Genomic DNA, 15,879 nt, shown 5'->3' on the forward strand with positions numbered 1-15,879 from the left:
CACTGATACACACGTGGATACCTGTTAATTGCTTGCCATTAGTAAATAAATGTGCACTCCTCTGTGCTTTCATGTGGGTAGTGGGGGAGGAATCTTAACAAATCAGGCTTTCACTACATCGGCCTTGGGAAGGGAAAAAAACAGTGCAATTTTGACATTAACTTTCTCCACATCCCCACCCATTATGCACCACTGTGTACTCAAACTTGAATGAACCAACAGAGCACTGTTGTTTTGGAAAAAACACATCTGTTATTTTCTGTTTAACTGAAAGAGAGCAAGGAAACAAGCAGCAGAGAGAATGCTAATGAAAAATGGAGAGCAACCTTGGTGAAAAAGGAATCCTAGCACTCAACAAGCATTCCTTATAAACAACACAAACTAGGATATTATGGGCCAAAAAACAAACGCTCTCCCACAGGGACATGGGGAGTGAGGTGATAAGGAGGCCACAGCACCCCTTGATTTCAGAATTCTTAAAAAGAAATAAATAGCGAAGACCTACAGTGTCCGAAAAAAAGCTACTGTACAGGTACATTTTGGTTCATTGAGTTACAAAGAACATAAATGTATCCTCAAAGGCACAACATGGTCCTTAAGGTTCAATGTAACTTTAGAAATATAAGTGCAATGGAATATGACACAATTATGTTTCTTAACTAAAGGTCCTGAAAACATAGCCTTGAGGTTCCCACCCCAGTAACAGTTTAGTACTTTGTTTCTGAGAGTGAATATGTGCTTGTCTAGGGTGGGGTTGTATTTTTATTTTTGTGCTTTATTAATATGATTTCAAAACCTGTAGTAAACATGCACTTTTAAAGTGAATGCTGCATTTTCTGTAATTCCTTTGCTAACTGCTAGCTGCTTCATATGTGAGTTGCTAAAACACAAGCAAGTAAAAGTACATCAATGCAGAGTTGTGGCCTAGATATTTGCCCCAAAGTGGCTTAATATTGAGTGTGTTTACATGCTCTCAATAACCTGATGATAATCAAATTTCTGTAGCTATCAGATTATTCAAGTGGTCATGTAAACAGCATACTCCGAATTCTTAGATTGGAGTAAGGTCTAGAAATCCAATTAAGAAATCCAATAAAGAGAGCTAGATTTTAGCTCAATAATCAGATTTCTCAGCGCATGTAAACTCTTACTTGGATTTCGTTCAAATTTCTCAGTCTGTGCTTGTGCGAAAACAGACTGAGGTACCAGAAATAAGCAAGCAGCGTTGCTGTGAGATGGCAGCAAAACACTTTTGGGGCGACGCTGAAACCAACTACATGCAAGAGTTTAAATATTCTTCATCTAGATGATGTATGTTCATATTTTCAGATAAAGTGGTGCATTGATTAAAAAAAAAAGCTGTGGCATGATGTTGGAGTTACATTACATTTATGTCATGTCTTCTTCTGTGAGTTTATTGGCTCGTTGCAAAGCAGAAATCACATTACTGCCTGATTCATGTAGACCAAAAGTTTTCCCATTATCTGATTACCCAAGTGCATGTAAATGCATTGATCAAATTACTGACAAAATCTGAGTTTCTGCTGTTATCGGATTATTAAGTGCATGTAAATGCACTCATTTTTTTACTTAAAAAAGTTAACATTTTGAATATTGATTATTTCCAGCTATTTCCAACCATCTCCCACTCAGTGTGTGTTAGAATGTTGAATTTTCAGACTGGGACTTGACTACCTGCATGGCACGATTGGTTTCTGTGCCACATATCAACAATATGAACTAATTTGCATACAGTTTGCCCAGGGTGAAAGAGTGGGAGGGGCATGCATCAATGGTTTGATGTGTCAACTAAATGTATATTTTGCCTTATCTTGTCATGCTGTAGGGTGTTATGACACACTCTATTTGATGTAAATTATAAAAAATTATTCTGAAAAAAGCATATCATTTTGCAGGATGTCATTGTGTATGTCATATATTTCAGCACCCCAACTCAAAACACCTTCACGCATTCCTGCCCCATTGATGACTTGAAAATATGTCTTGTTTACTTGCTTTTGCTATATCTCACCCAAATTGGTGCTCTAATGTAAGCTAAAGAGTGAAGAGCATCATTAAGCCATTGTAGCTACCCATGAGTCATGGGTGTAAATTTGCATAAGTTGCGATATAAGTGGTCCAGTAATGGTGTTAGGGGGCCTAGTCACCACAGGCCCCTGTGCTATGGGCCAGTGTGCAGGCAGAGGCTGCCAGCAGTTGCATCACTGGATGAAGAAAAGGAACAAAAGGACTAAAAGAGTGGTTAACCAGCAAACTGTGTTGACCTTAGTCTCACGGGGTCCATACCTGCCTGGTTGAAGCCGGTTCTGCTAACTCTTCAGCCCTTATTTATGGACTGCCGCCCCACCCTGCAGGCCCCTTGATGGTTGTAAATACCCGGCTTGTGTGGGTTGGGGTTGGCTAGCAACTACAGTTGTGTCACTCATTTGTTTGAGTTTGAGCTTAGCTCCAGCATGAGAGACGTGACTGCGGTCACAGGAATTGTTGCTTTTGTGGACATAGTTTTTGAGATGGAGGCAAGAAAGGGAAAAATCATGGATTTATATTTTTTATGAAAGCAAACGCATTGCATACAAGTCAGCTAAAGGAGTAAAATATTTTGTGGTTCTGGCCAGAAATCAAACTTGCAAGTGCGTGATGATTTAGGCTTGCACAATGCTAAGCTTCCATTACTTGTTAGCTACTCTTGCCTGACAACTATAGTGCAAAACTAGAAGAAAACTTTAGACAAGAAACGTCTTGGCTGATCGACTGTGTTTGGGCTGAGAGAGAAATTGTGTAAATAAGTTTTTTTGGCCAGATCATCACTTTTACTTCATATTAGATTATTGCCACAAACATTCACTGTGAGGACTAAATCCAGGCTTTGATGACAGTGTATATAAACTGCTTATAGATCACATGCCCATGAAATGTGATTATGACTGAAGTATTTGTATATCTCCCAGTTTAAAGTTATGAAATCTTCACTTGTTGCAAGCGATGGCTTACTTTCATCTCTTGCATTATTTAGGCTGTTTTCTTACTCTTCTTGAAGAGAGAAGATTATATTTGCCTCCCACTGTGGCACCCCACTGTGGAGCACCACTCTTCTACTCATCTGCTCAATCTCCTGAGATAACTACCACTGTACTGTGCAAAAGTGCTAAACTATACTTCTCTCCAGTCAAAAGCATTGGCTTCGTTTTCTTTTGTAAGAAATTTCTTTACATAAGAGGTAGCTAAATTGCCTAAGTCAATGCATGTAAGATGATGAGACTTCATTGGTGATATTGTAGCCTCTTTCCTCTTTCTTGCAGCCTCCCTAGTGGCTATTCAGTGGAATGGAAAATGACTTGGATGTTTTCGAAATTATGCGTAATGTAATCAAATTTAATATTTTGTTCTCACTCTATTTGGATAGCTCTCTGTACATCATCTACAGATGTTAAAATTATTAACAAACTATCTGGTGACGCTCAGTTGATTCTTAAAAGTGTTGGGGTTAGGCTTAGGGTTAGGACCAGGCTGAGGGTTAGTGTGAGGTTTAGGTTTTGGGTTGAAGTTGGAATTGGAAAAAAATAAGGTGAGTTTAATAGATATATAGTCAAACAGAAGTTAAATTTTAGATGACCATCTACAAAGCATCTACAGCAGGCTATCCAAATGTTACCAGTGTTACCAATACCTTTTTCCCATAACTCTGTTATCAGATTAACTAGGACACTGTTGGCTCTCTGTGTATGAAATGCTGTCACTCTGTGTTGGGCTGCTAGTGAGCAATGATGGGTGAAAAATGAGAGGTGAGAACACTCTTGTGTGAAAACAATTCACACTTCTCCATCAAGGGGAATGTGCTGAGGTAAATCAGGCAGCAGTTTTGTTGATCTGCAGCCTGATTATTACAAATTGTGTATAACTGCCACAGTAAAAATGAGCATTTAAACACATTAAAAACACTTTTATGAATGCTGACTTGCTCGCTCACCTACAAAGTTGAAAGTCCAGTTTGCTTCCAGTTTTTTAAATCAGAAACGTGTCCATCAAAATATATTCCATCAATATTACAGAAGGAAAATAGCATAACTTATCTTCAAAACTATGAAAAGTGGTTAATAATAATAAACATAGCTACAGCCATTTCCAATTTCATCCAAACTACATACCCCTTTAAGGTTAATTCTCATGAACTTCTCAACATGTACTCACCAGTGACTCCTGAAGGAGAACATGGAGCTGGGTGTGCCCATATGTGTGTGCTAGCACCAGAGGTGTGTGTCCGAGGCAGTTGGTGGTTCTCATAGCCTGCTGGGCTCCAGGGCATTGCAGAAGAATGCTGGCTAGGTCCTTCAGTCCATGCTGGGCCGCAAAGTGCAGAAGAGTGGGAATGTCCTCGGAATGTGAGGCTGCAGGTGACAAAAAAATCTGCTTTAAAGCTCGACACCTTCTTAATATTACAGAAAAGGTCAAACCTCTTCGGAGTTTATAGCTGACCACTCACATCTTAGTCACTTTCTTTTTCAGTGTTTTCGCTCTCAGACCAAGAGTGGGAGCCCTGAATACTGGCACTAATTTCTCACCTACGCAGTTTCTTTCCCCAAGCTAGGATCCTCCTAAAAAAGACCCCTCCCACATCCCTCTGAATATACATTGTATTATACATAATATATCTGTGGTGTATTCCAGGCCATAATCCTCCAAAACAAGGACCCCTCCTACATTCTTCTTCTGCAATCAGCACATGCAATTTCATGTGTTGAAACTGTACATAATAAGTCCACTGCTCACATCTTCAGTTGTACATATTTTTTATTCAGTACTGTGCAAAAGTAATTTATTTAACTTCCAGCCAAAATAGCCATTAAGTACATTTTTAGCATTGGAGAGAAAGCTGAAAAACATAACAAGAAAATTACAACAACTAAATATACATTTTTATATACATAATCTAATTAATACATTCAGTATTTACTGTGTTTGCACTTTGCCATCAGAACAGCTTCTAATCTTTACGGGAAACTTGTTTTCAGTTCTTCAAACACTTGTTCTTCAATCAGAACCACTGCCACTGGACTCTGGAGCAGTGGAAACGCATTCTGTGGATATATGAATCACGTTTCTCTATCTGGCAGTCTGATGGACGAGTCTGGGATTGGCAAATGCTAGAACATTACCTGCTTGACTGCATTGTGCCAACTGTAAAGTTTGGTGGAGGAGGGATAATGCTATGGGGCTGTTTATCAGGGGTTGGCCTGGGCCCCTTAATTTCAGTGAAGAGAAATCTTAATGCTTCAGCATACTAAGACAGTTTGGATAATTCTATGCTTCTAAATTTGTGGGAACAGTTTGGGGAAGACCCTTTACTGTTCCAGCATGACTGTGCCCAGAGTGCACAAAGCAAGGTCCATAAAGGCATGGCTGGGTGAGTTTGGTGTGGAAGAACTTGACTGGCCCACACAGAGCCCTGACCTCAACCCAACTGAACACCTTTGGGATGAACTAGAACAGAGATTGAGAGCCAGGCCCTCTCGTCCAACATCAGTATCTGACCTCACAAATACTCTTCTGGATGAATGGACAAAAATTCCCTGAGACACACTCCAAAATCTTGTAGAAAGCTTCCCAGAAGAGTGGAAGCTGTTATAGCTGGAAAGAGATAACCAACTCCATATTAATGCCTATGGCTTTAGAAAGGGATGTCATGACAGCTCCTGTGGGTGTAATGTGTAGGTGTCCCAATACTTTTATCCATATAGTGTATACTGGCTTCAAAAACTCATCATATCAAAATCTCTACTCTGCTCTAAGCCAAGAAGGTATTTACCAGTATGAATATAAATCTCTATAATAGAGAGCTGCACCTGTTTTATCTCAAAACCACATGCATACAGTTGCGCACTTATCACAGCCAGTAGACTCAAACACAGCATGCAGAAAAAAACACTCAAAACTGGTGGACAATCATTGCTTTGGAAGTAACAGCAAGGGTTAGCTTGTTCCACGGCCTTCATTGCTGATTCCAAACTCCAACTCAGTGCGTGGGTGTTAGAAAAGCAAAGACAATACAGTGTTTATGAGTGGGCACTGTGCTGCTGCACATCTACATTTTAGAGTGGGCTTTGTTGTACCAAATGGCAGTTCTGGTTAAAGCAACTGTTTTGTTAGCTGTGCTGGGGTGAATATGAGAAAACTCCTTGAGTAACTTTCTGAACGACAAAGAAAGTTACTAATGTAGGCTTGTGTCCGGTTTGTAAAATGAGTGATGGCTGACAACCCTTGCAGAGGGCAGCTCTGAGGCTTGTATTGGCAATCATTTGTTGGTCACCGAATCAATACCTGGCTACTGATGGACTGATTACACTATCAATCAGGTACCAACTGCCAAAGTCTTACTGGTTATTTAGGACCAGCTTTCACTTTCTGTCTTGACAAATTGAGGTTGAGTTGAGCATTCATGAAGCATCTCTGAGTAGAAGATTTAAACTACAGTTGCTAACTTTGATCTTGCAAGTCTGAAATCCAGACAGTTTCGGGATTTTCTACACGAACACACCTACTAAACCTGTTAATGAACTAGGCTCGCTTTCCCAAAAGTATGTTAGATGATCCAGTGATTCTTAAGTGGTGGAGCAAGCATCACACACTCTCTCTACTAGTTAAGATGACTTTAACACTGAGATGCTTTTGGCAAACTGGGTCTAGTTTGATCAACTGTCTTAGACTTCAGGTCTGGGCACATTTAATCTGACCATCGTCTCATTAGATTCATGCCTGGGGTCACTGGCACCTGACATGGGTCCAGCCACCTTATTGTTAAGTCTTGTTAATTAATGAACCCATGCTCTGCCTACAAATTAGCAGCTGTAGCAACTGTTGCTGGGGAAAAAAACCCATCCAGTGTAATTAAGGTACTTAGATTCACTACATAATGTTGAGCTTCCAGATTAAACACTACCAGCCTGCATTATATACATGGATTTGTGCTATGCTAATGTTAGCTTGACTGACAACAAAAAGTTGATCCCTTTTAACAGCGTAACCTTTCACACACATACAAAATTAATTATTTGAAATTAATTAAGCACTTTCAATTTCCATATTATGACAAATAAACTGAATTGTGTTGTACAGTTTCTCATTAAGTTGAGCAGGATTTTTGCCAATATTTGTTTGCCAATAAATTTGTCCAGTCTGGCAACAGTTGCTATGAAAGAATGCATTTGTGAGCTGAGCATGGATTAATCAATTGTTTATTTTGTTTTTTAAAGGAGCACCCTGGCCAAAATGAAACATTTAACTATTATTATATATGGTGAGAACACACCTACTTGCCGCCTACAGTAGTACCACAACAGCCTGAGAGTAAGACTTTCTGGTTTAGAGTCTAATAACTCTCCCTTCTGATGATGTGTCTTGAGGTGAGAGGAACTTTTGGAAAACAGAAGTGCTTTGGGGAGGGGATACATAAAGATGACTGTTTTATTTCTTTACTTTTTTCTATCTGGCTAATGCAGAAAGAAGCCAGGCAGCTATTCTGTCTGTATTTATTAGCCTTTACATCTGTCGTACATCAGTGGACTACTTTTTCACTGTGGGGGAATTCTAAATATTCATATATCATATTTGCATAGTGCATGCTGGATAGTGAGAGAACATAGTTGAACTAAAACACAAAGAGGATACAAACCTGTCAATATTGTCAAACTGTTGAGGCTAAAGGACGCAATGCTCTGCTACAGAATATCACATAGGATGACAAATGACATTAAATGCTAGTTTTAGGCTGGAATGCCCCTGAATCCAAATATTGTCCACTGTGCTGAGAAAAAAAAGTGTAATTAAATATGAAATATCATATGACTATCAAAGCAGTGACTTTACCACTTCATTACACAGCCATCTCACATATGATTCAAATACATACATCATTGGTACATTAATAAAACATAGGACAATTTGGCAATGACGGCATATTATATTCATGGAGAAGATTTACACATTTGAATCAAGAAAATTCAGTGCATTGCTTTTTTCACAGAACCCTGTCCATGATTCCTTTAAAAGAGTAGGAATCCGATTAGAAGTGGTGTCCGATTATTGCACCAGATGCTTTGTAAATCCAGATCTAGACCCCAAGCTTTGCTGACCTTACTGTGAACTGTGGTCTGCACAATAAAGATAAAGATTTCTCATGATTTATCAAGATTATCATGAGGTCTGTTAAGTACTGCAACTAGAACAGTACAATGAGGTCTAATTCTAGGCAGGTTAATGAGAAACAGCAATTAAGAAGATGCATTTTTTTCACCAAGCCCTTTTCAGCCCCTTGGAGAATTACACCAGCAATACACTGCTGTCAGTACTGTAAATTCAATCTGACTGTTATGTAATTGCTGTCTAATTATGGCCCTGATCAGGAGAGTTTTTCTTTTCTTTGAGTTGTTGCATAACGCATTCTTTTTTGCTGTCAAAGATTAGCACTGCGGGAATCTGTTCTCAACCATGTATTTTTAATGCCAGTGCCAAACAGAAGAGGTGCATCACTCATGTGTAGTATATATATATATAAATATTTAATGAACTTTGATATATATACAATGGACTTTGATATATATACAATGAACTGTGATATATATGGAATGAACTTTGATATATATACAATGAACTTTGATATATATGGAATGAACATTGATATATATTGAATGAAAGTCGCTGTTGAAGGGTTGAGGATGGCCAAGAAAAACTGTACATCAATAAATGGGCATTAACAAACTCCAGGTAGAGCTTAAAGGAAGGGAATTCTGATAAAGTGACCAGTAAATATACACAGTGATCCCTTAGACAGAGTGACCTGAGAGTGGCTGATATATAATGTGAAGACACAGATGGGTGGAGCTTCAATAGATACAAAATTTGACATGGTGCAGAAGAAGAGTCAGCTGAGGCCATAATTTCTGTTTGAAATATGGTCTTTTATTGAAAGCAAGGGAAAACAATGCCACTTGAAAAGCAACTGAAAATTGAGGTAGGTCACTCCTAGCCCTACTCTTTCTTCTGATGGTCACCAAACACAAACACACTCTCCCTAACTCTGAGCTAGACACAAAATAACACAGTAAACACAAACACACTGTAACTGAGGAACAACAACATAGCAACATTAAATAACAATGTAAACAGTCTGTTTGGAGGCGGGGGGGTATATATATATATATATATCATTGTGTATATATATATATATATATATATATATATATATATATATATCAATGACCATTCCATATATATCAATGTTCATTAAATATTTCCTGTTTGGTTTGCCATAATATATATATATATATATATATATATATATATATATATATATATATATATAAATAGCTGATGTATTATTTTGACCTAGTGGCTTAAAATCTCAAGAAAATAAGAAATTAATTGCAAGAAATTAAGTCAATATTTTGAGTCAGCATGAAATTGTTATTTTGAAATCAATTAGCCATATATATATATATATATATATATATATATATATATATATATATATATATATATATATATGTATATAATCTTAGATTTCTCGTTATGAAAATGTTGTAAGATGATTATTAGACCTACTTGTAGATATTTTGCTTGTTTAGAAGCTGCACTGTGTGATTTGCATGCATCACATTGTAAAGCCTGAAACTGTAATTTAAAAGTCAGACCCTCTGGGTCAGATTTAAAGGGAGGTTTTTGGACCATGTTGACAGAGATTTTGAATAAATATTCCCTTAATTAGTAATCAAATAGATTAGATATTGTAATCAATAACCAAATAGGTAGTATTGGCTAACACACACAAAGATCTTCTAAGCCGCTTCTCCTTCTGGGTCGTGGGGGGTGCTAGAGCCTAGCCTAGCTGTCATCGGACGGAAGGCAGGATACACCCGGGACAGGTCGCCAGTCCATCGCAGGGCAGACAGACACAGTCACTCACACCTAATGTCAATTTAGCATCTCCAACTGGCCTGACGGCATGTCTTTGGACTGTGGGAGGAAACCGGAGTACCCAGAGGAAACCCACGCAGACACGGGGAGAACATGCTAACTCCATGCAGAAAGGACCCTGGTCGCCCGGCCGGGGAATCGGACCCAGGCCATTCTTGCTGTGAGGCGACAGTGCTACCCGCTGTGCCACAGTGCCACCCCTATTGGCTAACAGAGAATATTAACTCTCTCACAAACGGTAGGCCTTAGTGTGTCTGCATGGGAGATTCTAGACACTGGAAAGCCCCTGGGTTCACAGACAGGCCTGTGTGCAGAGGTGTAAGTAACGAATTACATTTACTCTCGTTACTGTAACTGAGTACAGTTTTCCCTGTAACGGTACTTTCTGGAGTAGAATTAAATCATAGTACTTTTACTCTTACTTGAGTTCATTTTTAATGAAATACTTTTACTTTAATTTTCATAACGTTACAGAGTACAAATAAATGATAAGCGAATCAGCTCAGAAACCAGTAAGAAGGACGTGCGGTTTAAAAGATTCACCAAACAAAAAACCGCAGCTCCGGCAGGAGAAACACTAACTAACAGAGACGACCAGTTTAGTGGAGAAGGACAGAGGAGAACTGAACCAGCACACAGGAGGAACAGGCCGCGTCCAAACGGTCATCCGTGTTCATTTAACATGAACTAAAGAAAACGGAGTTATTATCAGCGGCCAAACACGAAACCTGCTGAGATCCGCTCTCACAGCTCGACTCCAGCCTGAGGCAGCGTTAGCCGAGCTAGCTGATCCGAGCTAAACAGGTACCGTGTTTACGGGTTTCTTCTGTCTTTTATAATGATTCTGTTTATTAAACTTTAAATCTGCTGCGTATATTTTATCACAAGTGCCTCTCAGACACTTTAGTGTCGCCCACAGCCTGCGGTTTATCCGTTTATACAGCCTAGTTTAGCTGCTGTTTGGAGTTAAATGATCGTTTACGACTGAGAGACAAGAAATGCAGTCTAATTTGTTTTTCATCAACTCTGGACAGAGATTCTGTCACGCTGTCGTTCTTTAAGCTGATTGGCCTGATCTGATCCCTCCCTCTCTCTGTCTCTCTCTCTGTCTCTCTCTTCCTCCCCCGCTCTCTTCCTCTCTCTTTCTCTTTTCCTCTGTCTCTCTTTTCCTTTCTCTCTCTCTCTCAAGTCAAATATGCTTCATTAGCATGACAGGATATGACACCTATTTTGCCAAAGCTGTAAATACATGTTAAATTAAATTTTATTAATATATAATAATAATAATAATTAATCAAAAGGGCATATGGACAAATAATTTAAACAAAGCTATAAGTTTGAAATATAAATATGGTAATACACGTAAGCATAGAATGAATATGGACATGCCAAAAGTAATAAAATAAAATACAATAAAATAAAGTAAAATACTACCATTACTACTATTACTAATGATAAAAATAAAACAAACAAGGTACATTTGAAAAATGTAATGCATTTTGAACATCAGGAATTAGAAAGATTAATCACATAACTGAAGATGTGCTGTGTTACATTTTCTTCTCTGATCTTGTGGCAGTTCTGAATAAATTGTCCTGCTAAACTTATTGTTTCTACATTTTCTCCCAGTAAAATCTTCATTTTCTTTGAGTCGGTCAGTTTGGGGAAGGAGGGGGTTTTATTAGTAAATTGTGGCAGAAAAGAGTCTCTGATGGTTTTATATTTTGAACATGAAAGAAGGAAGTGATTCTCAGTTTCTGTCTCTCCTGATGGGCAGTGGGTGCAGATCCTGTCCTCTCTGTCCATCCTGCTTTTTCTGTGCCTCCCTGTTTCAATGGCCAGTTTATGGTCACTTAGTCTATATTTCTTTAGGGTTTGCCTTTGTTTGTTATCTTTAATTCTGATTAGATAATTGACCAATGAGTATTAGCTAATTTGTATTACTTTTATTATTTTACATTTTTTAAAAACATTTTTATTATTTGTTATTTTTTATTGTTTAGCTAATCAGTATTACTAATGAGTCTTGTCTCTCTCCCTCTCTCTGTCTGTCTGTCTCTCTCTCTCTTCCTCTTTCTCTGTCTCTCTCTCTCTCTCTCTGTCTCTCTCTCTCTCTATCTCTCTCTCTCTCTCTCTGTCTGGGTGTTTGTCTTTAACTGTGAGAGTCTGTGTAGCTGTTTAACTATGAAATGCAGTAATAATGTCTGATTCTGTATGCAGTAAGTGGTATTATTTGCACTGGTATGATTACCAGTGAAATATATTACAGTAAAAATCAAAGCTGGGTAATTTGCTGATGTTGCTGCTGATTTTAATGGTGTAAATGTTCTGAACAGATATCAGTGAAAATATACAGTGTGAAGGCTGTGAATGTGTTTACTGTGTGTAGAGGGTCACACCTGTTAACGTAAGCTAGAGTCCAGGGAGCTGATCAGCAGCAGGACTCTAAAATCACTAAAATTACATTATTAGTTAAGCACACTAGGTGTGATATACTCAGAATTTTAATGGTTTATTTCTTTTAAATGAACTTAATTAAACAGTAACAACCTCCAGACAGTCTTTCAGTGATTCTAAAACACTTTATTGGAAACAGATAAACTAAGTTTTATATAATCATCTAACCATGAAATGCATGCAGTGTAATGTAAACCTTGTTCCTTACACAGCTCACAGAAAGGTGTGTAGATGTGCTCTAGCAGAGCGAACTGTGATCAGTCTCAGCTCTCAGAACTTTAGCTTTAGTGTTTTTCTGTACAGATTATTTCCAGTGATGTAGCCGAGTAGCTCAGAAATATGTTCAGGTTGTGACAGTGGAAATACGAAAAAGTAACGAAGTAACTCAGTACTTGAGTAGTTTTTAATGAACTACTTATTTATTCTTACTTGAGTAATTTTATTTACTAATACTTTTACTTGTACTTGAGTAAATTATCACTACAGTAACAGTACTTGTACTTGAGTAGGGATTTTCAGTACTCTTTACACCTCTGCCTGTGTGTACCTACTGACCCAGTGAAGAGAGGAGCAAGTTAACCTTGAAAGGTAAAGCAGACTGGTAAAAACCGGTTAAAACCAGGTTTTAGTGAGTGAGCGCAACATATAATGGCCAAATTGATGGACAAAGAGATGCACCTATCAGAGAATGAGCTAATATCAAAATTTGAGAAGTAAGGTGGGGGAGGGAGGTATCAAATTACCCCAGATAAATGTTATATAAACTGTTGTTTGGAACACTGTATTTGCGCAGTTGGGTCTCTTGAGACCCTGTGCCACCTGATGCTGAAATAAAGAAGAAGCCTTTTTCCCTCTTCCACAAACTCAGCGTCTGAAGACTCTTTCCTTTTTGACATCTTTTGAGAACTTAGACTCAAAACAGTTATTAGTGAAAGTGTTCAGCCAAGATAAAAGATTTCTTTTTTATTCATAATATTATGTTGGAGTCCTGGGGTTGAAGGGAATAGCCCTTGGTCCCAACAATGTCATGCATCTTTATGTACTAACATTGCATGCACAGGCTGAAAAAAGGTCCAGCTCAATGTTTGGGTCTCAAATGCAAAATCAACATAATACTGATGAAGATATGATGACAATAGTAGATAATTCACTTACATCGTCAGAACACATGTTCGGCAAGTTTTGATTGAGTTATCTTTGAATGCTCTTTCAACACACAATCATCAGATTTTTCCGCTCACAAGGCCCTGAAGCACAACTGACATCACAAAATGCTCTTCCACACACTGCATGCACTTACACATTTCCACCAGAGAGGTCTCCAAATCCCCAAATCCTACATAGTGTAACTTTAAGTAAATTTATCTAGTAAGATTGTATTGTTACTTTGGCAAACAATCAAGCTTGCTCTGCTAATAGAATGAGATGAAAAAGACAAATTGGCTAATTGATTTCAAAATAACAATTTCATGCTGAGAGTGGTAAAAACAATTAAATCCTCTGCATCCACAAGAAATAAACAAAATCTCAGAGTAAAGAAATTCTGGGGCACACCATATTAAGACTAATATAAAAAGCCTTTAGCACATGGCAATATATATAAAAATGTGTCAACACATTGCTGCCTACTCAGGTCTTCATTGGGACACAAAAATGGCATATCAATGATTGTTGTCCTTTAGTAAATGCTGCCCTTTTCATTTGTGGCTACAAAATAGGGTCAAAAACAGTCCATCAAAGGACACGATCTGATCGGCATGCAAAACTTCACTGAGGATTTGAATATGCAGGAGGATCTTAGACGGAGCTGTGTGAGGAGGTGCATCACAAACATCAGTCAAGAGGAACCAAAGGTCAAATTAAAACTGACATGACTTTCCCCACTAGACTGATATTGCTTTCATGACACCCTGCTGGGAAAGTGGAGAGAAACCTAAATATTCATAGAGCTGCTGAGCGAGTGAGTGTCTACGAGAGTGCGTGTGTATGTGTGTGTGTGGAGAGAGAGAGACAGAGAGACAGAGAGGAAGAACTCAATAAGTTAGAAAGAATGAGCGGAGAAAGGGATGCAGCAATTGATACAGATGGAGAATGGGTAATTGCGATCTGGGGAAAAAAAAAACAGGTTGAGAAAAAAAAAAAACAGGAAGAAAAAGTGGAAGAAAGAAGAAGCAAGTGATGGGGGCTACATGAGGTCATTCAACTCTCATGCCCTTCCCCTGGAAATAGAGTTCGCGCGAGGGGATGAATGACTTAGAAGCAATCTACAGTAATTTATGGTCATCTACAACAAACACGCCCACTGGGATTAGCTCTCAGCATTGTGAAGACGGGATGTTAAGAGTTTCTCCCATAAAATTTTGAAAATGGCACCTGTTTAACCTTTTGCATTGCTGCATCTACAACTGGCTTGGGATAAAATGAATCAGAAGATGAAGATGGTGGTTCGTAACTGGTTGCAGTGAAGAATGGCCTGAAAAATCTATTTTCTCTAGAAATGGAGAAACTGTAAAATGATCCATTTTCATCACCTCAAAGTAAGTCATTTGTTTCTGTACAATGACAGGACATTGGAGGAGGTGGGATATTGCCCAGCGTAGCACTTGAATGGGTCCACTTATGATGTCTGTCTGGATTTATGTAATAAAATCAGTCATAATTAACTTTTGCTTAACATTTTCTTTCTTTGCTCCTTAGAATCAAACAGACTGTTTTTGTTACTGTGTTTTTAAGACTGAACAATCTCTGTTCTGATTGGTTGCCCTGTATCGTGCCTCATTCAAAAAGCAGTCCAGACTGAAACACTCCTTAACTTCCAGTACTTCAGTGTGAATGGGTGGGGCTAAACCTTTGTTGGCTTAATAGGCAAATATATGTAAATGATTTTTCAGATTATTTTCCATAATATAGACTATGTGGACTGGAGTAGATTATACATAATGAAGCTTTAGCAATGTTTACATTCTTTATCAAACTCTTTTATTTTAAAAATTTGAGGAAAATTCAGCGTCAATTGGTTTTCTGATGAGTCTGATGCTCTGAAGCACTGGACTACTTTTCATTCCGTTCAGTCTTGCTTGAAGTGCTAACAATTGACCACAGCTTTGCTTCTGATATCATTCCAAACTACTAGATAAAGAAATGAAGACACTTGTGAGTATTGCTTACTGTGCTTTGTTAAAATACAAAGACACAAAAACATGTGTGTTTTGTAATGTGGCATTAGCATTAGCATTGACATTGTCATTAGGATTGAGACTGGCATGTGTGTGGCAAGTGCTCCTGATCCAGGTCATGCTGTGTTTGTGAGTTGAAGGAAACATGTCAGTAGTACAAGCCTACATTAATGCACCTCTGTGGGCCGAGGCGGCTTGCCTCCATCATTTATTCATTAACAGAATGAGGAATGAGGTGCCAGAAGAGTTAGCCTACGCA

The 15,879-nt window shown here is 38.3% G+C and overlaps 1 protein-coding gene across 1 annotated transcript in view; it reads right to left on the reverse strand.

Annotated features, from left to right (window-relative positions):
* The window catches only part of LOC118826575 (B-cell scaffold protein with ankyrin repeats-like), a 62,584-nt gene that overhangs the window by 28,901 nt on the left and 17,804 nt on the right, over positions 1 to 15,879 (reverse strand). The window contains exon 7 of the mRNA XM_036597580.1: positions 4,210 to 4,406. Within this exon, the coding sequence (XP_036453473.1) occupies positions 4,210 to 4,406 (197 nt within the window). The remainder of the gene's footprint in view (positions 1 to 4,209; positions 4,407 to 15,879) is intronic.

Source organism: Colossoma macropomum, unplaced genomic scaffold, assembly GCF_904425465.1.
Source record: "Colossoma macropomum unplaced genomic scaffold, Colossoma_macropomum, whole genome shotgun sequence".
NCBI lineage: Eukaryota > Metazoa > Chordata > Actinopteri > Characiformes > Serrasalmidae > Colossoma > Colossoma macropomum.